This window comes from Crocuta crocuta, unplaced genomic scaffold (genome assembly GCF_008692635.1).
Source record: "Crocuta crocuta isolate KB4526 unplaced genomic scaffold, BGI_CrCroc_1.0 scaffold9, whole genome shotgun sequence".
NCBI lineage: Eukaryota > Metazoa > Chordata > Mammalia > Carnivora > Hyaenidae > Crocuta > Crocuta crocuta.
In genome coordinates this window covers 5,545,268-5,573,077 of record NW_027551567.1, presented here as the reverse complement: position 1 = coordinate 5,573,077, position 27,810 = coordinate 5,545,268, and the positions used below count along the sequence as shown (strand labels likewise).

Below are 27,810 nucleotides of genomic sequence, written 5' to 3'. Positions count from 1 at the left end.
AGCCACACTATAAAAATCTAAGGGATAGCCGACAACATTATTCTTCTTGATTTAAAAAGACAGACATTTCTCATTGGAATCAAAGAATTTGAGGTGGATTTATTTTCTCTTTGCCATTCCACTCATATCATATATTCCTTCCCTGGTGAAAACTGGAATTTGAAAATATTTATTAGAACATTCTTTAATGGTCTACTTAAGCTAAATAAAATGAGCAAAAAATCCAAAATACTAGGAATTTATTCTCTGAAGATGAATAAGTACCTCTTACATACCCAACAGAAAGTGAAAAGAAAGTACAAGCCTCTCTTTCACCTTACTTAAGTGAAAAATTATCATAGGTCATGGATTTTTACAGAACCAAGGTCATGTACTATCTGTGACAAACAAGAGCAAGCAAGAACACAAAAGCTAATCCTTCATGATTACAAATACCTCAGAACTAAACCAAGACCCCAACTGGCTTTTTCATTTTAGGTTCTCACATTGTGCCCAAGAATAACAGAAATCACAAGACTCTGTGTGCTGGTTACTGTTAGTTATCAACACTCAAGTATGAAACTGTGTAGAGCATTTTGCTGATAAATTAAGTTATAAGTCTCGGTCTGGTTAGTATCACTGCCAAGTTTTAAGTTTGCTGTTTGGTTTTTAAAAGAGTCTGAGAATTTTGGTTAAACATTACACTATTTATGCCAATACTGTGTGCAACTAGATGAAATGGGGGAAGGGGGAAGAGGGAGGATGTGGTTTTGTAGGCTGCAAAACTCCACATGCTATATACAGTATATGTATATACCAGAGATAATTACAATCTCACCATGAGAAAGTTAAAACACTCAGTGAGTCTTCATTTCCTATTATATGTAAATCTTACAAGCTACTGACAGTTTCTTTTCATACTGCTTTCAAAAAAAAAAGAAAAAGAAAAAGAAAACAAAGAAAGAAAATACATTAGACCAATCTGAATATGCTTTAACTTCAAGGATTCATCAGACCATATGTGCAGACACTTGAGATGATGACAGAGTTAAGCTTCCTAGGGTCCTAGAGTCAAAGAAACTCTGCTGACCCCCACTGCTAAGCAGGTGCACTCCTTCCACAGGGGGCAACATCTGCCGATCGGTCATGGTCCCACTCGGTGAGGACCCCAAGAAACTTCCTTGGGAAGAAACAATTTTCTCAGGACTGGCAGCCAGCTTGGGGGATGTAGAGAAATTATATCCATACAAGGCACAGGGGCTGTGTAACCTGAAAGTGTTATAGGAACCCTGATGGGTCTGGTTAGCGGCAAAGGCGTTGCTGGAGGGTGAAGGCATGATGTACTGGAGCTGGGGGGACATCCCCGAAATCTGCATGGACAAGCTGGTCTGTGGGCAGCTGAAAGTGTCCCCATCAGCGCCGCCCATGGACATGTTCACTGAGGTGCTGCTGCTCACGCCCACATAGGAAGGAGTCCTGGGCGCGGCAAAGGTCTCGCCGGTCTGGTTGGTGAGCCTGTTGTAGGTCTCGGCCAAGGATGTGCTGTATCGGTTGAGGGTGAGGCCAGAGCGAGCACAGGTGGAGTAGTCAGCCGGGGCCAGGCTACACAGCTGGCTGGTGTTGGGCCCCAGATGGAAGGCAGGAGAGGAGCAAGGGGAGCCAGACAAAAGATGAGGGTGGGTGGCAGGGACACCACTCCCAGAGCCTTGGAGCAATGTGGAGGAACTCGTATTTCCTACAAAAGAAGTTGAAATGTAAAGAGCAATGACTCTACAGCCATGTCTGCCTTCCGATTTTGTGAGCCTGAGCTAGACACAGCTTGTCACAAGGAAGCCTACACTGAACGATGAAAAGGAGATGGTTCTGTCTCTCAAGGAATTAGAACTTAACTGAATTCCAACTGAAACATTTCAGACACAGGCCCTCTCAATATTTGCAAGGCAAATGATCTCCCCAGGATCATTTTTTTTTTTTAATTGCAGAAGATACTAGGACACTGCAACACAGAATTTCCACATTTTCTCTCTCCATTAGCTTTCCCAAGGGTTTTGGATTTTTCTCTAATATAAAATATTGACTTTCCTAACAACTTTATAAATTTCATCTCACTCTGTATCTTCTTCCAAAAGTATAGCCATCACTGGTCTTCTTTCCCAATTTTACTCTTTCAGCAGACCTTGCTCTGGATTTTCTTGCAAGAAAATAGGAGGAAATCAAAGGAAAGACCCAAACTGGTCAAAGACACATCCTGCTTCAAATACATCTGTAGCTTCCCACCGAAAGCTTGTGTGCATCAATGGCTATAACCCAGAGGGCTATTGCAAGAAGACAAGAGTCTAGAACTTCAAAAATCTTACTTCCAACCAGAAAACAGGTTGGTGGCTCACATGCTAATACGAGAGCAGAGGCTCACCAAAGAAACAGTCCTGTGAAACAGAGATTGATTGGGTCCAATCAATAATGGTGGTGGTAGCCCACTCCTCCTCTCTGCATTTGCTGGCAGATTAATGTTTGCAAACCTGACAGAAGTTAGGGGGAGAGAATTCCAACAGGCTGGACAGGTTGTAAAGCCTTCATTGCTCCAGCAACAGTGTTTTATATAGCTTCTCAAAATAATCTAAAAGCCCGAGCTGGTCAATGATAATTATCTAAAACCCAGCTATGTTAATTGTCACCGGGGTGCTGGGCAGGATCAAGCATAAAAAGCCTGAGTGCTGAAGTGGGCTGAGAGTCCTACCTACTGAGCAAGAAAGAAGCATCATTCCTTTGCATGCAGCTTCCCGAGGAAACACTAGCCTGAGTTTGGGGGAAATACTCAGAGGTGAGCCCAGGGAAGTCTGCCTGAGTGTGCCTGCCCTTCTCAGCATAAATCCAACAGGAGAACCCTGACTCGGGGCAATGGTGCTGAAGAAAGTGAGGAAAGAGGCTGGCAAGAAAGGGTGAACAGGGACCACCACTGGCAATTCCCTGGGCGGTGCACCTGGCACAAGAGCCCACAGTCTGACGCTAATTTTAACAAGACATTTAAGGGTGATGTAAAGGTCACAAAATATATAAACAGCCTAAAACATCCAAGACTTAACCGATGGACCACAACAGCCATTTTTCTAGTCCCCATCCACCTTCCACACAGAAAAGAGATGGATCCTGTCACAAGAGGTCGGTGGTAATGAGGTCACCATTGTAGACACAAATGACAACTCGTTCATTTTTCAGTGCCCGAGCTTCCAGTCAAGAATGGGCTGTATCTATGACCAGGAGACTTTGTGTTTTACCTTGCTTGGGAATTCCAGGGATATCTTCAAAGGTGAGAGTCCGCAGTGAAGGTCTCCAGAATGCGTATGACTCCACAAGGGCTTCCAAACCCATTCTAAATGGAAGGATCGGGATGGAGGCGGACAAAAGAAGCCTAGTTAGGAGCAGTTGGATCTTTCGCCAGTAATAAGCAGCGCAGAAAACATCACTGGTGTTGACGGTGGGCCCCCCTATGTTGGTAGGGTAGGAGTTTGGCACGGATAGAAAGAAATGCTTCAGAGAAGGGCTACATTCTGCCACCAGGCATACAGGATGATGGAAGCCACCCAAGATGTCCTGTTAACGTTCTCGGGAAAACTAAGCTGATCTCGGAGAATAAAAAGCTGTCCCTCTGTGCTAAGGAGTTGAGGTGAAGTGGTCCATCCTAGCTGATGTGAGTCCAAGGACCTGCTGGGATCTGGAATCCAACCTCTCTCCCTGTAACATTACTTCTGATGAGCAAGGCTTTGCCACAAAAGCATGACCCTGTAAAGCCAATTTTTCTGAAGAAGCATTTCTGCCCATCATTCGGTGTCTCGATAGCCAGCTTTAGAAAAGCATCCAAAGAAAACTGACTTCTCTCTGGGGGGCACAATCTTCACCACACCCAGGAAGGCCAGGATGGGCTCCCCCTCCAGCAACAGAGAGTCCAGGTGGGTAGAAGGCAGCACTGACTTCTCAGCCCAGCATGCAGGAGGAACACAGGAAGGTGATCTCACAGGCTGGTGCAGTATCTGGAGCTAGTATTAGCGTCATTCTTTTCAGGCCCCTACATATGCTTAATGAACGAATACTTAAAGAGACAGGACAAGTTGGTTGTAAACTATTTACATGACATATGTATTTTCGAAAACCAAGGGTAACTACTCTAAATACAGACATAAAGGTATGTATCTCCTACCATAAGTGATTCAGAATCATCTTCTCCTTCTATCAGATTAACTAAGTCCTCTATGTTCTGGAAATGAGGGACTTCACTCAACTGGCCCATTCTCAAGACCTCAGTTTTCCCTCAATTACCACAGCCCTAAGCAATTTGTTAATCTTAATAACACTGTGACTTTCATGAAATGTTGAGCTCCATTGTACGAAATGCCTACTTTCTGAGTGTCCAGCAATCCTCAGACATCTCATGTGATTGTCAGACACACTTTTATTTAACACAGATAATTTGTATTTAAAGCAAATGTTAAAGATCAGGTCTTTCTCTAATAGCCTGCATTCAACTTGCTACCTCCTCTGGATACCTTGCATCCCCAAGTAAGGAACTATGAACTAAGACTAGAGGATCCCCTGGCCCTGGAGTCATATCACCTACACAACATGGGGAAAACTGTCTAAACACTTATAGTAAGTTCTATGTGCAGATAAAACCATCTTATACAACTTGCCCTACAGTTCTAAGATTTTACACACTGGATTTACCTTATTACAGTGTTTAGAATGTAGAATCTATTAATTTTTTGATGTCTATAATGACTCCACGGAGCATCACTACCACATCTTAGTGACAGAAGGGACAGCGATATGTGTGTGGATGGGTGGTGTGAATGCATGCACGAGCCCACACAAGGATCTGACTCCTCTCTCGAGTCACAAGTTCAGGGGATGCTGCTCTCGGAGCACTTCAAAGAGCCATCACCAGCCCCCCAGAGATGCTAGTACTGGGCTGTCAAAGGGGAGAGTGGGGCACAGAGTGGATCTGCACCTGCCTTATACCTGGGCTGCACTGAGAGTGAAGGGCAGAATCTGGCTTTGGATATAATCAGTGTTCTACAGAGAGAGGATTATTTTATAGTAAGAACACTAGACTGGGGGTCAGGAGAATTGAGCTGTGGCTGCAACTCATTAAAATTCACTGTGTGACCCTAAGTAAATGTTTTAACCTCCCTGGACTTCAGTTTCCCACAAAGTGAGGATTCGTATACAAAAGCTCTGCCTCATTTCCTAGCTCTAAAGTTGTTTGCTACTAAGTGATTTTTCCAAAACCAGACATCATATCTGGGGCTGACTACACGCCAAGTGCAAGATCACTCTACTCACTAATATTTTATGTACATGAAGTACTGATTTGGGGGCAGTTTGGCAGCTTGGTCAGCCTCAAAACCCATGTAGCCTGCAGGATGCATTTAATACTCAACTAATGAATGCTGGGGACTATTTATCTGTTTCATCTATATTTAGTTTGTACTCATTTTTTATGACTTTATAGAAAAAAGCTTTTTAAATGCTCAAGAATGTTAGGATGCAGTTTTGTATAAAACTGCTTTTTTATTACCACATAGATGAGTTTTAGTAATCATGGTTTTAATACTAAGGATACCAAAGTGGTCATGGAGTGGTCTCAAGGGGAGTTTGCCAAGAGGTAACTAATAAGCATCCACTGGACTTAGACATTTATTAACTACACAGACGTGCATTGCCACATTATTTGTTTTAGCCACATATATTGTTTACGTAAAGCATAACCTTTATTATGCTTCAAATACAAATCCACAGACCAAATTCTGGGGGAGACGTTATTGATCATCACAAACGTATAATCCCAAGCTCTAAAGGGATGCTCTGGAAGGTGACATATCGACAAGTGATCTGACTCAGAGCTATTGATATTTTTCTTGAGGCTGCTGTTTCACACTGCAAGTTCCAAAAAGGATTTCAGATATTGTGCAGGAAACAGTTATAAAATATTTATTAGCTGAATCTGGACTTTTTAAAAAAGGCCTTCATTTTCTTCAGTAATGGAGACTTTTCCCATCTAGTTAAAGAAAAGATAAAAGGCACCTCCTGCAGGAGTGTGGCCAAGGCGATAATTTATACAAGATGCCTTTGAACAATTTCCACATTTTATCGCCACCCTAATTTATGCTATCAAATGGCCAAGTTTATTTAGTAAAATGGTTATGTTTTTCCTGAAGCATTTAAAGCAGAGAAATTTCTGTACCTTCCTGAGTAAAAAATTTTATAGGGTCAAACCCAAGGCCTAACTGAAGAATGAAACTATTCTCAGCACATAAATTCTCTTTCACGTAGCAAATGTCTTGCAGGAGAGCTTTTAAGGGTTGAAGCTACTGATTCTTATAAAATAGGCTGTAGAACCATAAATAACCAGGAAGGGATAATTTTTAATTAAAGCAAATTGTTTTATAAAGTTTAAAAAATCACAAGTCCATGTTTATTTCTTGTCCTGCTTAATTTGCTTATTTCATGTGCACGGCAAAAATAAAAACAAAATTTATGTTTAAAAAGTAGTAACAACAAGACAACAGAACCAGGGGTATTACGGGAATATAATTAACTTTTTCTCATGGGCTTTCTTCTCTATTTCTATGAAAAAATATCACTCCTTCCCCAAGCCTCCAACATTAATGCACCTTCCAAGTCTTACCTATAACTGAGTCTTTTCTTAGGGAAAATAATAGATAAGTTAGCAGTCTTTAAAGCTGACCAAACTCCCTGCCTCTATATATGCATATTTGCATATATCAATAGAAAATGTTAAAATTAAATTTTTAAATAGAGGATATTGATTTATAAATATTTAGCATTCCAAAATAAGGACTGAAAAGCTATTTATTTCCTGAAAAGTAGGAAAAACTAATTTTAATGAGATAAAAAGTGAAATTATTTATGTCACTAATAAGAAAGTTATGTATAAGCTCAGCATGTTTTTCTTGTACTATAATATTGCTTAAATATTTGGAGCAAAACAAAAAACTTAACAAAGTGTTAAAATTTAAAAAGTGTTAAAACATAATTCATTATGTTCTGTATGTCCATTAAAAACTAAAGATTTTAGGGGCATATGGGTGACTCAGTTGGTTGGGCGTCCGCCTTCGGCTCAGGTCATGATCTCTCAGTCTGTGAGTTTGAGCCCCGCATCAGGCTCTGTGCTGACAACTCAGACCCTGAAGCCTACTTCGAATTCTGTGTCTCCCTCTCTCTCTGCCCCTCCCCTGCTCGCACTCTGTCTCTCTCACTTTCAAAACTAAATAAACATAAATTTTTTAAAAAGTAAAAAAAAAAAACTAAAAATTTTTGAGTCAGGAAAGAAATGGTGGCGAGCACCATGGATGCCACAACTCTATACTTGTCAAACAAAGGGAAGGAAAAAATTCGTATCAAACCTAGCATTTTGACTTCATGATACCAAACATGGGACTTAGTTTATTTTCATCAATCCCACAGATATTTTTTCACTGACCAAATTTTAAAAATCCAATGGCTTTTCATTACACTGACATTTCTAGAATTCTTCCTGAAAACTTGTCATATGCATCTTATCATCTCACTTCTATTTGTAGGTTTATTCACTATTGTTATCTATCCAATATACACCTTTAAAAATACTTTTAAATGTATTGCTTCAAAAATGAACAGACAGTATACAAGCAGTGTGATTCTCCCAGTATCGACAGCAGCGATGTGTTTGCTAGGTCAGTGGTACAGGAGAAGCTAGACACAGTTCCTGGCTATATATTCTTTAAGCCTCAATGCTGCCTTCCTGGAGTTTCAGGGAGTTTTAATAAATGTATTCTCTGCTTTAAAAAAATAATGAATTGAAGTATGCAAGACTCTTAAATGGATAAATACTATACTGCTATAACCAAAAGCACAAGAAGATCCCATCAAAGTACTTGTCAAGGTAGAAAAGAAGTCCCCCCAAAGGCTCCCTTTAGTCCCTCACCAGTGACCATCTCAGTTACTAGATTATTCAGCTTTTAGAAACTCCTCTGAACAGCATAGGTAACCAAGAGCTAATGTAACAGCAAAATCCAAGCAGAGCTGTTCTCCACAGTAAGACAGACATCTAAAAAAGATAGAATAATTTCAATATCTCAGACAACAGGTATTATAGGAATACTTGCAAATCTTCCTGCAGAATGAAGACTTTCAGAGGGAATTATTAGCTAGTCCTATTATTCATCAGCCTTGTTGATCTACCTGCACTAAATTAAAGGATACTCTACTCTCAATGCTTTTCAGCTGCATTTTAGTCCTCCCATTGCATAGTGTTTAAATAATGCCATTGAATATGAAGATGAAATCAAATCTCTGCAGGCACTTGAGTATACTCTGAGAAAAAAATCTCTGCACCAACCTTGCCTGATTAATCAATTGTAAGAATGAAAAATCTGGACTACTACCTGATTGTTTTCACTCTACAATTTTAAATCAAATGGTCCCTAAAACAAGATAATTGGGGATTTGACTTCTTGCAGACATAGCCTGTGCATACCAAGTTTTCAAGAAGTGTTAGAATAATTTCTGGAGTAAAATGATAAAACTTTCTCCAGTATTTCTTCCTAAAAGCAAAATGCTTTTAAAAACATTTAAGGCAAAGCCTTACCCTGAAAAGGCATCTGGAGAACGTTAGTCTATTATTACTCTCTATTACCATCAATACTTATTTTAGAAAATGTTGCACCAAACTATATTGGAATAGAATCATATCAATAAATTCAAAACCCTTGGCACACAGACTAGGGTGATCTGCTTTCTGATAAACGTAATAGAGCAGAATTCATTACTGTAGCTCTCCCACTTAGTACAAACACCATAAAACACGACACAGAAAAAATAAACAAGTGTGTGGCTGTCAGCGGAGCCAAGACAAATTTGGAAACTGAAGAACATCAGCTCTCTTGGCAATGGGGAGTAGTTTCATATTCTAACTGGAAACCTGAGGGAACGAGAAAACCCATCATGTTCGAAAGACAGAATCAATAGATTTTCGTGACATCACTAAGCAAATTCTAAACCAAGAGCAGATGCAGAGAGACTTACTGATGTGGAACACTGAAGCCCTGTACGTAAAGGGTAGGTTTCCTCAAGGCCCCTTCGAAGGTGGCATGCAGTGTGCATCTGAGAACTTCCATTTTTCAGCCAGCATCACACATCAAAGTTCACCTTAGGAATGGGCAGGCCATAGCACTACACCCCAAAATAAGTTACATCCAAGATCCAGTGTTACCGACAAATTTTAATCCTCATCAGAAAATGATTTCAAAACCATGTCAGTAAATTTAACTCTTTACTTTGTAATGGAAAATTCACAATAAAAAATCAAATATATTTATCAGAGCCAGAATGTTCCTCACTAAGACTTACCTGTTACGCCCAGAGTCTCGAAAGCCTTTGGCAAATGGATTCCTATCTATTTTCAGACGAGTAATCTGCAGGGTAGAAAAAAAGTTATATCAAATATTTGAAACATCAAGGAAGGTTTTTAAAGACCAAAATGGTAGGACTACAAGTAATTCCAAAATTGACTGTGTTCTTCTCCCCTGTTTCTCAGATATTTTATTTTATTAGCTGCAAATCTAGAAAATGTTAGAAATCACCTAGACATTCATCTGTTAAGAAAAAGACAATCCTCATCCCTATCCAAATTCTGTAGATAAAATTAGTTTTGCTTTTAATATCACTAGAGAAAGAAATTCTGAATCTTCTCTTGCTAACTTGTCCTTTGACAATCTCTCTGAACTAAAGCTCTTCCCTTTAACTCCGTGACATGGCTTAATCCTATTTTTCTTGGTAATGGATAACAGCTAATAACCAACTTCTCTGTATTCAAGTTATTTATATGCTTGAATACTATTAAGCCTCTACATATCCCTGTCTTCTTCTGAAGGCAATATACACTTCTTTAAATTTTCTGTCTCTGTGTTTTTCTTTGTCTCTCTTTGAATCATCTTTATGGGTCTCATCTGAAAGTTTTATTCTTTCCTCTTTTTTCTGTTGAATCCTGACCTGAGCAGAGCAGTATAGTGAATGTCTAACCAGGGATAAACACTACTGGAAGGCTCTAATGAGATTAAGTCTTATTCAAGTAGTAGAACTAAATGATGTCTCAATTTTAACTCACATTTGGAGGTGGAAATTTTACAAATGGTCTAATCATCTCCATTAAACATATTTTTTAGTTATACCATCTTGTAATTGACACTAATAAACAACATCCCATTTATTTTTTAACAGATCTGCACCTTGCCCAAAGGAATTTATAGGCCTATTTTGTAAGAAGCACATCGTGCTTTGTTTTTTATGCTCTTTGGTTTAACGGTATCTACCAAGTTAATGAACATACTTCTGATGATACCATTTTGCTAAAGACAAATGACCACTATTGGACAACACTAAGGCACAGAAAAGGCATCCTTGAAAAGTCATCTGCAGTCCCCTATATTGTCCTCTGTGTGCTCTGCGCACCACCTGAGATATATGTGCTCTATATGATATTGTCTTAGTATGTGGATAAAACTACATTATAAAGGATATAATGTAAAGGTTTGCTAATTAATTCAGCATGTTTGCCATTCTGCCATTGAAGGAGTTCTTTATAATTCATTATAGCTTAATTCTTTGTTCATTTAAATATTTAAATAACATTAAATAATTTAAATGTTCATTTAAAGTAGTATTTCAAAAAAGAGTACAGATTTATATAATGGTGACTTGTCTGAACAGAGATATGCTACTATTATCATTATTTGTATTACTGAGTGCATACTATGTATGCTGTACTGAGAATTTTATGCACATATTTCATTTAATTCTCATGGCAACTTATATGTAGTTATTATTGCAATTTTATGTTTTCTTTTAAACTGGGGCTTAAGTTTCCTATGGTTTCATTCATAAAGTAACTTGGCCGTAGAATTAGGCTGGGGCTCTAGGCTTCAGAACCCATGCTAAACAACGGTCTAAGCTGCTTACCAATTTTCAATGAATTCTTAAAAACAGTAGCCAAGAAGATAAAAAATGAATATCATTGCATTTTGTCATTATCAATTTCCCTTTTATTTTTTTTTACTCCATTAATCGATTGATTTGTCAATGTTTGTCAATTGGTGTAGTCACCAACATGGACCAAAAGCCTACTGTATCTTGTTTATTATAACACAGAGGGTGGGGGAAAACTCATATTTGACATGGCTAATTTGTTTGTGTTTGAGGCAGAGACAGAGAAAGAAGATAACCTGGGGCTGCTTAAAAGGTACTGAATGTCTTAGTTCTTTTCTCCTTATGCTTTTTTCCTAAAACAAAAAAAAATTCATTCTCTGCACCTAATATATTTTAAGAATATGTTCCTAATTATCTCCAGTCCTTCTAAAGGTTAATTTCATACTTCTTTCTTAAAGTCTATATATAAAAGCGTGGCAATGTGAATGAGAGAACAGGACAGCTTTGGCTGTGGGACTAGCAACTCCTCATGGATGAGAGTGGATGAGCCTCCCAGCCCTAAAGGAAGATGCAGGGGACAAGATCCAAACTTCCTTATAAGCTTTAGAACAACAGAAACCACAACAGAGATTAACATTTAACTGAGATGTAAATAAACGTAATGAGAAGTAGAAAGCTAAAATAATTCTGTTGATCACTAAAATTAAAAAGGAAAAAAATCTACCACAGACCACATCAGCTACAACTACATCACTATTTTTTATGCAAACTCGTCATAACTGCATGGACTAAAAAACTGCCTCAAATCAATTTTCCACTTACTTGACACAGCCTTAAAGAAACACATATACTTACCAATATCGAAAATATTTCACCTCTAAAATTATTACTAATTTTATGAAAAGATTATTCCACAATTTCTGTTCTCTCAGCTTATAAGCATGTGTATCACCTGTTGTCACAATTAAAGCATATCTTGAAAGAAACAGCCCTTTTGCATATGTACCAAAATGACTACATAAGATAAATGCCTCTGAAATATTTCCTATAATTCATTGATTGTAGTTTTAAAATAATGTGTTATCTTTCATATTCTACTTGTGTATTTCCTAGGCAATACACATGCTTTTTAATTTTAATTATGACTTCATGATTCAATACCTCAAAATGGAAAGTAAACTTACATTGTCAGTCATGAAGCACATTCTTATCTAAAGAAAATCTTGTGATAGTAGCCTTACTTGGAGAATCACAGATAAGGATTTGTTTTTATACACACACAGACACACACACACACACACACACACACACACATCCTACATGTCTTACATGGCAAATGCTTTATGACACTTGGTAACATTTAGATATGGTGAAAAGGATTGCTAGCTTTCAATTTACACCCGAAATGAAAAGTGTAGAAAGATACCAATTCTGAGAACAATACCTGCTGATTCTGATAGGCAGTGACAGTTGTGAAGACAGTTTCTGGAAAGGAAAATGCTTTTACTCCCTCCCCAGATGGAACAGGCTTGATGGGAGAAAGATCATCCCCACAGTCTTTACGGATGACATGGACTCGTGGTTGGTATTTGTGCATAGAATGAAGAATAATCTGTGTCAAGGAAAGAAGGCCAAATATATCAAGAACTTCTGCCTAAGCTTAACACCATGACTAAACTTTTAATGTGTAAGAAAAACTGGCAAAAGTGCAAGTTTAATAAAGTCTATCAAAACTATAGAGGAAGGGGTAAGAAGTTATTTGTAAAATATGCATAAAACTATAAAAGGGAAAAGAAAGTCATTATTTTGGTAGAACCCTGTGAATAACCATGAACTTAACATCTAATTTTCTATGTATGTCTGAAAATACAAGAATAAATTCATCAGCATTTATAATGAGCCAAATGGAATATAAAAGTCCAAATCAATAAAACCAAAAATGAGATTAAAATTATTATTTAAATTCCACCACAATCATCCTCTAAAAGTAAGTATTTGCACACCAAGGTTTTTCTTAAGAGAGCATTTTTCCTCTATTGGTGATGACAACATGTCTATTCACAGCAAAAGGAATTTTAAGAAGACCCAAGGGTCTGCTTTGTCTGTGGCTTGCAGCGTCCCTGGTTTGCCCAGAGAACCCAGTGTCCATACCTTCATCACAATGAAACTTCCAAAACCCAGGCACCTGGGGATGGAAAAGCTAATGCACTCAGACTCTACTAGGGAAATCTGATAATACGGTTCAACTACCTTCTACCCAATGATTTCACTTCTGAGAATTTATCCTAAGGAAATATTTCAAACCCCAAAAAAGCACTTCATGTAGAATGGGCAGTGCACCATTTATAACAGTGGAAAAACAATAAACTACATGAGCAGATTAGTTAGGTCAATGAGAGTCTGTACAATGGGACAGATGTTATTCAGCCATTACTAAATGCTGTTCAGGACATTTTTAACCACAGAATAAAATGCTTCTGTTTAAACGTTAAACGATCCGAGTTGTTTATAAACCTATCACAACTATATGAAAATAGACAATAAAAAGGACCCACAGAAATATATGAACAGTGATCACGTCTAGATAATGGGATTGTGGGTGAATTTTTTTTCTCCTTCTGTATACATTTTATGCTTTCGAGGCATAGGAGGTGGAGTAAAGAAATATCCTTATCCAATGAAATTTTCTATTTGCTGTTGGGAGTCCATAGTCAGGTATTCATTAATTAGTTTAGTTAATAAAACTCTATCTTTCCAGACGTCCATGATCTGAATTCAGATTTGGGGGGTTGGGAGTTGAGAGAAAAATACTTAAACAAAGTCTTGGAAAAGCACAGTGATTGACCTGCCTCATGTTTTTCAGGTGCAGGCAGTTTATTGGAAGCCAAACTCAGAATATTTGGTCATCCCAAAAACAAAGAGCTCTATACCCAGAAAGCGTGTTTATTACCATAAGAGGATGTCTTTACTCTAGGGCAGTAACCAGCACAGTGGTCAGTTTTGTTTTGGTTTTCACTCTAAAATTTTCTTTTTTTTAAAAAATGTTTTATTTATTTCTGAAAGAGAGAGAGACAGAGACAGAGACAGAGAGAGACAGCATGAGCAGGGGAGGGTCAGAGAGAGAAGGAGACACAGAATCCAAAACAGGCTCCAGGCTCTGAACTGTCAGCACAGAACCCGATGCGGGGCTCAAACCCACCAACCATGAGATCATGACCTGAGCTGAAGTCGGACGCTTAACCAACTGAGCCACCCAGGCACCCCTCACCCTAAAATTTTCTATCAGGAGAGGAAATGCCTGGATGGCAGATCTAATGATAGTGCCCACCAGATCCACTTGATGGGGAGGTGGTGTGAGTTTAAGGAAAGGATAGAGAATACAATAGCTCTCACGGTCACGTGTGGACACACACATGAATCTGCAACTTCTGGAAGTCTCTTTCCAGGTCTAAAAAAAAGGACAGAACTTCAATAACCTTTCCAGGTCTAAAAAAAGGACAGAACTTCAATAACCCATTAGTGGCTCACAAAAATCAATTTAATATGCCTCAACAAGAAATTATTTAAATAAATAAAATTATAAAGTAGAAACATCAAGTGTGCTCCTTATAGTAAGGATAAGTACTGTTTTGCAAAACACTGTTCACTTTGTGTGTGTTTACACTAGATCATAATGTAATATGTGCATGTGGTTGTGTGAATCATAAAGTCTGAAAAACACAAATGCAAGATTTATTCTAATGATTGTAATGATCAGTAACTCCAGAATAGAAGGAAAAATGGAGAAAGCTACTTCACATCAAACAAACTAAAATAAATACATAGCTCATTTCAGAAGACTGGAATAAACTAACTTGGAATAAAGGAAACTAAAACTGATTTGGGTTTCTGTTTACTATTCCATGAATGCAGGTTCTGAATTTATGAAGTCTTTGTTCTCTCAAGCAGATTTCTTCATATTGCTATATATATTTAAATTTTATTTCCTTCTTTATATCCTTACAGAATTTCCAAAATGACCTAAAGTGGGATATGCTGGGGTAGCGTACAGAAGTAGCTGAGGCATGCCTATGTTTGCACATTAAAGGGCAAATGCCATTTAAACTGCCACTAACTCCAGTTAACTGGAGATCATTCAAGCAAAATAACATGTTTTCAATTTTATCTATAGGGATTTAGTATATTCCTGGACGTTTTCAGGTAATGCTAAACACACCTCAGTTCTTCTGTATAAAATACCATTATTTGCTTTTTAATGGTCTATCAAACTTATGATGATGAGCGGTCAATATCTTTTCGCTTATTTAATAAAACAAGTAAAACCAGGAGAACTACTGGCCCTATAAACAAGAAGGCCACCATGATAATGCTGAAACTCAAATAATTATATTGGATCTGCATGTACCATGCCCTCTGTTCTGTTTAAATGGAGGATTTTTTTTTCTTTCTGGCATTACCTAGTAACAGATAGTCACATTGACTAATGTTCATGAACGGTTTTTTTTAATACATGTCTTTTACACTTTAAAGACACTAGTTTTGAGTCAAAAGAAGCATGGTATTACTTACCTCTAAAGTCAAGGGCCTAAACTGCCTGAAGATTGACAGACAGGCCAGCTGTGCCTTAACAACACAGCTCAATAAGGAAACATTACCTGCTGACTCTGGAAATTTTCTAGATGACCTAAATGCCAGTGTTGGAACAAGTCAAGCAAAGGGCCGAGGAGGAACAGATATGCGGCTCCCTGCATTATTGGTGATAACTGGCACTGATTCACTTTAAATGGGAGAGATCAAGACAGTAACATTTGATCACGAGCTCCATAGCAAGACGGCCTTGGTTTTGTCTCAGATGTGACACTGAATATAAAACATGCCTTACAAATATGTACTTTCAAGTTCACCAGCTCATCCGATTCACTCAAAATCCTCTGGTTCTAATACAACACACGAGAAAACCAAGCCTGGGAGAGCCAAAGTGACGTGCTCATGAACATGAACATGTTGAATCGCCAAGCTCTTATAAGTCTCTTCCTCAAAGAGATCTTGGCAATCCCCCTTGTAATACCTTACTTCCCCACCTGATTCTCAAGCAGAAATGGAAAGAGGGTGAGGACAAACTTAGAGCTAGGGTGACTATGTCACCGATGCATTGGCAGCTGAGAAAGGGATCCTCCACAGGTCTCCTGACTATGGTAGGCTGGTCATGCACCTTCCAAAGCACCTCAACACTGTGAGTGGGAGTCCTGCCAAGGTTTAGAGACACATTACCTATTGAACGTCTTCTAATTCTTCAGAGATGTTCATGTAAAATGTTTCCCTCCAGACAACAAACTCCAGATGAATAGAGAACCATGCACATGATGAGAAGGAAATACCTTACCCAAGCATGCTAACCATCTGCACATGAGTAGCCCATGGGCCAGTCTTGGTTGTATACAATACAACGTAAAGCTGGTTACGAATTCCCCAAGGATATGTAGAGATTATAAAGTCTTTACAACATTCAAGGATTACTTGTGGAGGGGTAAGACATTCCAGCCTACATTCTCTCCAATATTCCTCTTTAAATAATCCCTGGTATTTGGAAAGATGAAGTCACATTGAGGAAAACCTAGTGGCACATAACCTCATGTCTCATGCAGTTCTACGTCCAGTCACAGCCCCATGAGGATTTGATTCTTATGTTAAACACACTGTGTTTAATAAAAGTCCTGAGTCTACAATGCAGTTCTCAGGTCACTATGTTGAATGCTTATATACTTTTAGAAGAGTAAAACTGGGAGGTGAGAGGCCAATAAAGGTAAGAAACCAAAATTCATCACTCATTTGTGTCTATAGTTTGTTTAGTTAGAAATTAACTGCAGGAAGGCCAACCTTAACCATATGATGGCAGAGGGGTGAGCTCCTGAGAGGTCTCTGCATCAAGAAAAGGACTAGTGAATTAGAAAGTCCTACCAAAATGGTACTACTGTCTTTCTACATGCTGAATCGTATCAACAATAAAATAAGAGGAACGCCTGGGTGGCTCAGTCGCTTAAGCATCCAACTCTTGATCTCAGGATCCTGAGTTCAAGCCCCGCATGGGGCTCCTCACTAGGTGTGAAGCCTACTTAAAAATAAACAAATAAACAATAGAATAAGAAACAATTTCCTAATCTCCAATCTAACCTCACTTGGGATCATCAAACCAAGTATATAAATACAGCACACAACTTCTTCATGAAGCCTTCCTAATCTCTCCTACCTGAAATACGTGACATCTGTATTTCTCTAGGCTGACAGCATGATCTTCTGTGTGCATGTCTTCTCTCCCCATCTAGGCTAGATCACTGAAGGCAGATATTAAGGCTTTTTATTTTATAATACATTTTACAAAGTCTTAAAAAATATGTTTTTAAGGGGCATCTCAGTACGTTAAGAATCCAAGTTTGGCTCAGGTTGGCTCAGGTCACGATCTCATGGTTTGTGGGTTTGAGCCTCACATCTGGCTCAGTGCTGACAGCTCAGAGCCTGGAGCCTGGTTCAGATTCTGCGTCTCCCTCTCTCTCTGCCCCTCCCCCACTCTCTCTCTCTCTCTCTCTCTCTCCTCTCTTCTCTCTCTCTCCATCTCTCTCTCTCTCTCTCCATCTCAAAAATAAACTAATAAACTTGAAAATAACTTTAATAAAAATAAATATATACTTTTAAAAAATAAATAATGGAAGAGCATTTTCCCTCCTATATTCTTCTCTAGTATCAACTGATTCATATATTTTTACCATGCACAAAGGCAATTTTCTTACTTCCAAAACAGGTACCTATCTTTATCTCTCTATTTCACATACTCATTAATTACCTCCCTGTATTAAAATATTACACCCTGCCACACACTTAAAAGTAAAATTTCATTGATAAATGACACATTTCACTAGATTTTTATTGTTTTCTATGTTTTTATTTTTCATAAAAGTGAAATATTATAATTATTTAGGTATAAGCAATTGAATTTCTATTGCAATGTATTCTTTATGTTTAAACAAATGCTATGTGATGATTAATTTTATGTGTCAACTTGGCTAGGATATGTTCCCTAGATATTTGGGCAAAAACAGTCTGGATGTTGCTATGAAGGAATCTGTAATTTTTTTAAGTTTATTTATTTATTTATTTATTTATTTGAGAGAGAGAGAGCATTAGAGCAAGTAGCAGAGGGGCAGAGAGACAGAGAATCCCAAGCAGGCTCCATGCTGTCAGCACAGGGCCCAATGCAGGACTTGAACTCAGAACACACAAACCATGACATCGTGACCTGAGCCAAAATCAAGAGTCAAACACTCAAGGACTGAGCCACCCTGGCACCCCAGTGAAGGTATTTTTTAGATGAGGTTAACATTTAACTGAGTAGACTTTGAGTAAAGCAGATCACCCTCCATAATGTGGATGGGCTTTACCCAATCAGTTGAAGGCCTTAAAAGAAACAGACTGACCTCCCCTGAGGAAAAAGGAATTCTGTTTTGAGACTGCCTTCACGCTTGAGATGCAGTATCAACTCTTCCCTGGGTCTCCAGCCTGCTGCTATAGTTCTGGGACTTACCAGGCCCCACAATTATGTGAGCCAATTCCTTAAATAAATCTCTCTCTATGTATATATTTTTACACATTCTACTGGTTTTGCTCCTCTGGAGAATACTGTTTGACAGAAAGTGTAAAGAAATTACAAAGTTTAAATTATACAGATAAATTACTGTATCTACATCAAATATTGCAGATACATTAAGTATTAGATATAAAGCCAGTTATCTGAAGTGAAAAACTTTAAATTAGAAAGTGACCATACTGTATTTAAACTACTGAAAGAAGTATGTACCTTATATATGACAGTGTATAGTTTTTAGACCCAATTATCTCTTTAAAAGATATATTCTCAAACTGTAGAACTCAGAAAAGTAGAGGATACTTAAGCTTTTGAAAACAGGTCACTCTTAACAGTATTATTCTTAAATTTTCTGTTCCAAAAACAAAAGACACCTCCATGAACATGCTGGCAATATTTCGGTCTGTTCCCTCAGTGAGACAGAAGAAACTAGTCTTCCTTCCCTGAAGTCAAGTGAAAACTAACTGTTACAACTTGACTGTGTAAATGAAGAATAAAAGAACAAAAATAAAGTAATGCACTAAAATAGAGGGCATGAAGGTGGATTCAGAAATCTACTATGTTGCTTTTCTCATTTTTCTTTTTAAGTAGGCTTCACACCCACCACAGACTAATGCGGGGCCTGAAGTCAGAACCCTGAGATAAGACCTGAGCTGTTATCAAGAGTCAGACTGACTAAGCCCTCTAATTTTGTTTTAAATCATAAAAAACAAGAACAGAAGCAATGTAAAATAAATGTGTCTTAAAAATCTAGATACTGCATTTGTATCACAAAGAAATTTATACTTGAATGTTTTTATTAAGGTCAATTGCTTAAGATACTGTCTAGCAACTTACAAATCATATCCTGTCATAACTGTTAACAGGTTGTGACAATCTGCATTTTTGTTTGAAAAGATTTGCTCATAAATATGCTATCTTTATGTCACACTTTAAGAAATGAACTAGTTGATATTCGATATACCTTTTACGTATGATAAACTCTTCAGAAAGCATTTCAGTCCTGCCTCAATCAAAACCCTCTCAAATAACAAAATCCTAATAGAAATGCTAGCTTTTGATAGAAATTAGCATGTATCCAGAGTTACTTATTTATTAAAATAATAATGAAGAAGTCTTGCCTAGGAATAACATTGCATAACAATTAATAAGGTGTTAAAAATCACTGTATTATTGGAATGACTAATTTTGATTTATATATCATGTTTCAGCAGTTTTGAGACTAAAAATAACTGTTACTGTAACATATTTTGACACATTAGATGGCATTACAAAACTGGGACACAAATAGCGAAAGCCTGGACCATTACTGGGAAGCAATAAGCTTCAACAGGAAAAAGGACTAGATGCAGGCGGGACACAATAAACCATTATCCCTGTTGACCCAACTCCTAAGTATTCATATTCACAGCATAATAATTAGCATCTTATAGGGTTTCAAACATATGTTCTGGCCAAAAAAGTCTGTCTGAGATTCTTTCATTTTAATATAAATGCAGTATCTAGTTTTAACCTATTAAATGTTACATAGGGTATGTTTCAGGCCCAGGTATAGTCTCTGATGCAAATATAACCTTGATTTTGCACAAATGAGGCACATGCTGACCAACCAAGAGAGGAATATTCTGATCTGAGAGAAGTTCAAGCCCTTCAGGCAGACACAGTATAGGTATGTCTACATCACTGACAGTGGCACCTTAGGGAAGTCATCTACTCACATGGCCTTGGTCATCCAGTTCATTGTTGGTGAGCTTCAGCTTGTCAAAGCTGATCACTTGTCTCATCCAAGTCTCCCCCGAGGCAGGCGAGTCCGGATGAATGTACACCCGCGGTGGCACAGGGGAGTCAGCATTACCCGCCACCATCCATTTAGAACTGTGGTAAACATACCTAGAAGGCAATGACAAGGTTCAGTATATAGAATATTGCTTTCTTGGAATTTCCAAGTCAGTAGAATCAGACAAACTGTGTATCTTCTTTTTTTAAGTCTAAAAAACAACAACTTGCTCTTTACATCCAATACACATAAAATAAGATTTCAAGCACTTTTCAAAAAAACTCTGAGGCAGCCATGGTTTACTGACCTTTCAGAGCCAGTGATGTGTTAAGGGTTTATGCACACTATCACCACCATAAATACAAGTATCTTCATTCTTATGATTCACACTTATTCACAATAGACATTCCATCTGCATACTGATATTTTTCATTTTTCATCTGGATATTCAATTGACATGAAGAAACTATTAAGTTGTCGAGCACATCGTTAAATGAATCTCAAAAAACCTCGAGAGTGGTGTCTTTAAAGTGTCCTGCTTCTTTTAAGATCACTCCACATTTTAAACAATGTACAGGCTGATGAGATCAATAGTAGAAAGGCAAGTGGAAACTGTCAAAAGTTCCATATTTTCATTTTCTTAGGAAAAAAGGTTTAGTTATTATCATTTAAAACATTTTTCTAATTCAATTCAGCTAAAAATTGCAAATGATGTATTAAGTTTAACTTAAAAATTTTATATAATCAAAAAATATAGGTCTTTATGTCTTTTTCTCAATCCTTACAAGAAGATTCTTTAGTTTTCAAATTCCACTAATCAAAATATACATCAAACTTTGAAAATCAGGGTATATCTAATTAATGTTACTTCTCAAATAAAGAGACCAAACATTCTCTTCTGCTCATTTAAGCATTTCAAATATATTGACTCCATAAGAACAATACATTTAAATAATAATGTTTCAGGTAAGAAATAAGATTCTAATATTTAATCCTATATTCAGATTATCATTTATTAATGTTAATCTAAAATTCACTATTACAAAAACTAGAAACTAGTATATGATGATTCACTTAGACAAGGGTATAAAATGAAATTACATACTGAGGTGTTTTCCTTCATTTGTATTTTAAAATATGACATACAATTTAAAGCAATAATGTGTGAATAGTCTCAGAGAATTCTACCAGTGTAGTATGCAAACTTCTTTCATAAATAGCATGAGACATTTTTATAACATCTCTAGTAAGTCTCTCTGTTTTGACTAATGTCACATATTTTATTCTCTTTTGAGTTCAATATGCCTTCTATTCTTTAAGTCCTTTTCTTGGAGAAAAAAGTACATACTCACAAAATTAAAAATGATTTTTAAAAATTTCCCTGAACTGGTATAGTGAATTTCAGTAAATAAGTTCCTAAGTGCATGGGCTTTTATGAATATTAATTTTATATTATAATAAATCACAAACATTTTTAACTTGACCAAATATCACTTTGACAACAGAAAATAACCAAAAAAATTTTTCTACTATTCCTAAAAATGTTAGAAAATAAAATGCAAATCTTAGAAATGCAAGAAAAAAACTCCTCTATAGTTATTCACAAAATAGAGTAATATGCTTTATCAGACCTCAAAAAAGTACACATATTCAATAGTTCAAAAATCCACACCACCAACAGAATACACACTACATGTTACATATTCTTTGTGAAATATTCTTAATACAGTTGCTAAATCCAAACTTCTTTGGAAGCATTATAAGTGAGAACAAATTAATGATTTACAATTTGGTCTTTCAAAATTTGACATCTTAATACTATACTTGAAAATTTTCTTGCTCTTTGTGAGAATAATAAGAATCAATTAAGTAAAAGAAACCACCCAAAATACATGAGAGATATTTAGAAAAATATGGAAGAGAAAGGAAGAATTTCTAAGTTCATTAAGAATTACATTATCTTTCTCAACACAAAACCCAGAGTAGAATATGGATTTTAAGCCAAGTATATTTAAAGACTAAATGCCTTCTAGTTTCTACCATGTAGTAGATAATTTTAGCAAACTCCCTAATGAGTTATTTAATTAAAATCAGTAATACAATACAAAACACAAATAATAAAACTGTCCTTTTTATTGCCCATTCTTTTAGCATTCCATGTGCGCCTGTACTAATTAAATCTATATATTTTTGACACAATAAGCCTGTTTCAAAAAAAGTACTCCCTAAGTTTTAAAAAGTGATGAAAACCAAATTTGACTACACTGAAAAACTTGCTAAATGCTCTAGTTGTTTATAAAATTTTTAAAAAATATATAGAAACAAAGAAGAACAAAATTTAAAGCAGCTTCTTCTGACCTTCTACTCAAAAGTTCTTTTTAAATGTTAGCATTTTTTAACTCCTCAGGAAAGTAAAAAGCATTGTCATTGAAAACTGCTGACTGGCTTATTTGCAGAAGAAAATAGAGCAAACGTAGGTTTGAAACTGAAGAATGTGTATCTTTTCCAACTTTACCTAACATCCAAGTAAATATGTACTCTTTCAAAATCTAATTATTACAACATTCTTTTTAAATCTACTATGTTAACTACCAACTAAAAAACAACAGTAAGTTAACAAATTCATTACCAGTTTAAAGATGTTCTAATATCGTAATGAATTAGAAGACTGTATTTCCTACAGTATAAAAATCTTCAATACTTTTCTAAAATTAAAGGAAAAAAGCTTGCCAACAATTATAATTTTGAACATAACAAGGTAAAGGGAATTTATTTAAAGATCAAAACAATCACAAAGAAAATGAAACATTTCATTGAATATTATGTACACCTACAAATTTAACATTTCCTCTCAAAATCCTAATTGAAAAGTGAATCATTATAAAAGACACAGTTTAGCAACGCTACACTAGCCTTTATCTAAAGTTCTTAATGCTTAAAAAACGCTTCTTCTGTATCTGTTAAAAGCAAAACAAAAATTAAGTTTCCACATTAACTGTAAGAGAAGGCACCATCTGGGCTACTGGATCTGTCGGGAGTTGGGTTATAGATCTAGAAATTATACAGGCTTCTGGAAACAAACATCATAGTCATCACAGATGAAACAGGCATAGCCTGTAAAATCCTAGCATTTTCTTATCCTCTTGAATCCATCTGATCACTGTACCTGTATCTTTTGTTGTCCACTGGCACAATGTCCATGGCAATGTAATACTGCTGGTGAGGATCTAGTCCTGAGATCTTCACTCTCATTGCTGGAAACATGCGCCTATGCATACGGAGGGGAGAAACAGGGTATGGGTTTTGTTTGTTTGTGATTAAGCACGGACAATGAATAAGCGAAGAAACCTAGGGAAACCTCTCTGTTTTTCATGCGGAAAAATTTATAGCATTCACTTTGGTAATGTAATTCAAAGGATCAGAATATAGGACACGTCAAAACTGAGACTTAAATGTAATTTGCTGTACCCTGTCATGCACTGTGATTACTGAAATGTCAGTACAGCTAAAAGGAAAAGAATTGTACACTGAAGGAGNAATGAAAAAAAGAAAAAAAAAAAAAAAAAAAAAAAAAAAAAAAAAAAAAAAAACCAGCATTTTATTTTTTAAACAAAAATCAATAAGCATATTTACTTTAATGATATGAATAATAAAATGTTCCAAATGGTAGAAATAGAAAATTTGAATTTGTACAAGTGATAAAATATATTATAATGTGAAATTTTAAAAGGGTTATAAAAAACCACAAGGAGCCAATGTGCCATGCTATAACCAAACAATATGTTCTTTATTGAGACAGGACTTCCTGTCTGCAGCATGGTAAAGGTGAAGTGCAAAAGTTGCTCTAAATTTGAAAGGTATAGTAAAACTTCTTTATTGAAAGCAGAAACTAAACACAATGTATATTTACCAAATCATTCCTTCCCCCACTATACCCTGGAAATACTTTCTTATTTAGCTACACTTACTCAAAACTTTGCTAATTAAAACAAATGAAAATCTGCATTTCTCTAGGCTTCCAGAGATGCATATCAGAGATGCTAAAGTACACCCAGCTATCCTTTAAAAAGGATACAGAAGCATGAATATAACAGCAAATTATTGTATTAAAAAACAAGTAGAGCAGTTCTCTTTTTTTAAACTTTCATCTAGTGATTTATGTTTAGGACCCTGCCAGTTAATCTAATTTTTCCTAATTTAACCTTATAACGCAAATTTTAGTACTGTTATTTACTAAAACCTTTTTCTATAACAATAATGCCATTAAAGACCACTTCCAGAGTAAAGAAAGTCCATTATTCCTAACTAGGCATGAGAACAGTTTAATATGCTGGCTGTTTTAGTGTTATTTCAGTGCACCTGTAAGATAAAGAGTAAAGGTCTTTAACTACATCCTTTATAAGACAACCGTTGCTTTGTGTTGTTGAAGACTGAATTTGGATCATTAATAAAAGCTCTGTGAAAATGTAGAAGGTAGCATATGGATTCAATAAAATATGTTTTTGTAATTTCTAATAAGTTTGGATACTTTTATGCTATCCAGGTTTTTGCCATGTGTACTCCCTGAAAGAGTTGCTGTGCTTTTTAAAGTTCCTTTTTAAGAAGATATTATTCATAGATTTCACTGCACTAAATGAACTGAAAACTTTAAAATGCAAATATGTCTGTGCTTTCCTCAAATTAACAGTATCTACCCAACAAAATTATTTTACTAACTGGATGTGCAAATTTCACACTTTCAAAAAACAGATATAACTTCTTACATTTTTGAGTATGTGGTATTCTTCAGCAAATTTAGGCGAATGTGTTGGATTTCATTTAGAAAAAAAAAATGTAACCATGAAACTGGATCCACAAACAGAATGGTTTTTAGAAACCGGGTAATTATTTTTGCAGGAATTGTACATGTATTACTGATGATTCCAGTAACTTTTCATTCTAGTGTAACATCAAAATAGCACATGACGTTCTTACACTGCTAGGAAATCTTTTGATAAAGAACCAACTTGGCAGTCTGGAATCTTAAAAAAAGAAAAAAAAATCAGTTTTCTAAAGAGTAAACTGCGCTTTTTAAAAAAAGGAGAGGTTAAGGAGAGTCGTCTGTTTCGTGGTTCCAGAATCTATAACTAGAGCCTAAATAAATGCCTAGACAGACGTAAACAGAAACACGAATTTCTAACTACCCAGCATACGGAGTATCAATCTCAACCGCTACCGCACTAGCGGGGACGGTGGTTTTCTCCCTCATACCCGAGAGTGCGGCGGGGCTGTGCCCAACACCGACTGCACTGCGGTGTAGACAGGCAAAGCCAGCCTCAAAAGTGAACCACAACCCGGGCCTCGTCTTGTCTGTACAAAAGTGCTAACCAGAGACTCCACAGCTCTGCAGGCCCTTCTGCTTCCTGACCCCCGTCGGATCGCCCTTTACCTGCCCGCTTTGGTGATGATCATCTCAGTGCCGATCTCGTGAAAGCGCTTCCAGAGCTCTGCTCCCTGCAGATCCACCCGCGGGGCCTGCGGCGAGGGCAGTGGGGTCCCGGGCCGTGGCAGGGCCGGCGCCGGTGACCCCTTCGGGGATCCTCCCGGGGACGCCAGCGGGGAAGCGCCCTGCAGGAAGCCGTCCTCACAGCCGCCTGGGCAGTAAAGGGCAAAGAGGGGTAACCGGTGAGGGCTCGAGAGGGGAAGTCGGATGGGGAGACTTGACTCCCGGAGGGCGGTTGGAGAGACCGAAAAGACCAGGAGAAAAGGGGAAGCTTTCGTGTCTTCGGGTTCCTCTACCAAACTGGTCCAGGGGTGGACAACCGCTCTGCCCGCCAGAAGGAATCGACGTGCAAGCGGGACCCCCAAGTCCCGAGGCCCAAAGCACGAGGGCCGCGTCCATCCCTCCCTCCGGGCCTCCGCGGGTCAAGGCCCCAAAATAAGTTTCGCGCCGCCGCCAGGGTCTAGGATAAGTGCCCCAAAGAGCCTGAGATGGCTTCCCGAGTCCAGAACCTCAGTGCAAACCCTGGCACACCCGAAACGCACGCTGCAAAACCGCCTGGCGTCTGGATCCCTGGTCCGAAGTGCCTGGGCCTCCCTTCCCGTTAGGCTTCCGAGGCGCTTCGCTTTGGGCCCGGCCGGAGGCATCTGCTAGAAAGCTCTTCAGACTGCACTCCCGCCAAACTCCCCGACCGCCCTGAACTCCTTAGCCAAGCAGCGGAGGGACGAGAAAGGCGCCAAAAGCCAGCCCACGGTGGCCGTCGGCCTTGGTGTCGGGAATCCAGAGGGGAAGGGAAGGGCTCAGCTACCCCTCGGGAAACCACGTTTGCACATACGCCGCCCTCTTCCTGGTTTGCCCAAACTGTTTAGGGCATTCGTTCCGGTTTCGGGGGGGTTATGCCGTCGCTCCCCCCACCCCCTTGCTTTTAAAAGTTAGGAAAGAAAAAAGAGCACCCATTGGCTGGATCCCCAAGGGAGGCAGACGCGGAAGGCAAAGCCCCACACTGCCGAGAGCCGAAAATAGCGGCGGAGCAGGGCGCGGGTCGCCAAGTGGGCTGCGGCAGCCTGAAATGCGAGGCTAGGAGCGGCCTTTGAACCGTCTGGAGGGCGACCAGAGTTGAACGGCAAGAACTGCCAGGGCGGCCGTGAGCTTCGCGCCCGGACACCCAAGGCCAATGCGTTGGTGGCAGAACTGCCTCGGGCACAGGGGGGGCACCGCGCGCGCGTACTCCTACAACTCGCCGAAGTTCAGGTCCCCCGCGGCCGCGCGGCCCGGTGGGACCCGGAGGGGCGCGCCGGTAAGAAGTTAGGCGGGAAAGGGCCGACTCACCCGCGGCTCCCCGGGAGCCGCAGCTCCGTTCCAGGTCTGCGCAGCTCCGGGCGGGCCCGGATACCGCCCCGGCCGGTGGCGGGAGTGCAGCGCCTTCGTCTCCCTCAGAGGAGCCTTTTTCACCGGCGCCACCGCCGCGGCTGCAGCCTCGGTCACCTACGGCCCCCGCAGCCTCTTCCGCGCCCAGCTTTCGTCGCTTCTTCTGAAGCTGTTGCTGCTTCTCGGCTCCTATCAGCGCCTCCACGGAGAAGGCGTGCGCCTTCAGGCTTAGCATGCTGCACGGCGAGCCCCTCCGCTTCTCGGCCATCCCCGCCGCCTGGCGCCCGCCCGCCCCTCGCGCATATACACTCAAGCGGGCACACGCACACACTCGCTCTACTCCCCCACCAAAATTTGAACGCCTCTCGGGGCCTCCCGCAGGCCGATCTGCCCCCTTCCCCGCCGCGGGCAAAAACAAATTTGGCGTTTCCTCTTTCTCGCTCTTGTCGGGATCCGAGGAACCAGCGACGCGCCCTCCAAGTTTCCTTCCCTCGGTCTCTCGCGCGCGCTCTCTCACTGATGCACTCCTTCGCTCCCACCCCCTCCACCTCCTCCTGCTGCTCCAAGATCTGCTTCGACTGATGCGCCAGA

At 38.7% G+C, this 27,810-nt stretch overlaps 1 protein-coding gene across 1 annotated transcript; it reads right to left on the bottom strand.

Annotated features, from left to right (window-relative positions):
- Nucleotides 1-989: 989 nt before the first annotated feature.
- Nucleotides 990-27,487, bottom strand: TBX18 (T-box transcription factor 18). The gene is made up of 8 exons (XM_077750300.1): nucleotides 27,181-27,487; nucleotides 25,801-26,005; nucleotides 23,539-23,640; nucleotides 20,314-20,485; nucleotides 12,404-12,571; nucleotides 9,385-9,449; nucleotides 3,255-3,349; nucleotides 990-1,714 (listed from the first exon to the last, which is right to left on the bottom strand). Exons 1-8 carry the CDS (start codon nucleotides 27,485-27,487, stop codon nucleotides 990-992), a joined length of 1,839 nt encoding a protein of 612 aa, XP_077606426.1.
- Nucleotides 27,488-27,810: the final 323 nt, after the last annotated feature.

Coding starts and splice junctions, on each gene's coding strand:
- TBX18 (XM_077750300.1), bottom strand. CDS start 27,487: ATGGCCGAGAAGCGGAGGGGCTCGCCGTGCAGCATGCTAAGCCTGAAG. Junction 26,006..27,180: donor CGGCTCCCGGGGAGCCGCGG/GTGAGTCGGCCC, acceptor TTTACTGCCCAG/GCGGCTGTGAGGACGGCTTC. Junction 9,450..12,403: donor CTGCCTATCAGAATCAGCAG/GTATTGTTCTCA, acceptor TCTACCCTGCAG/ATTACTCGTCTGAAAATAGA.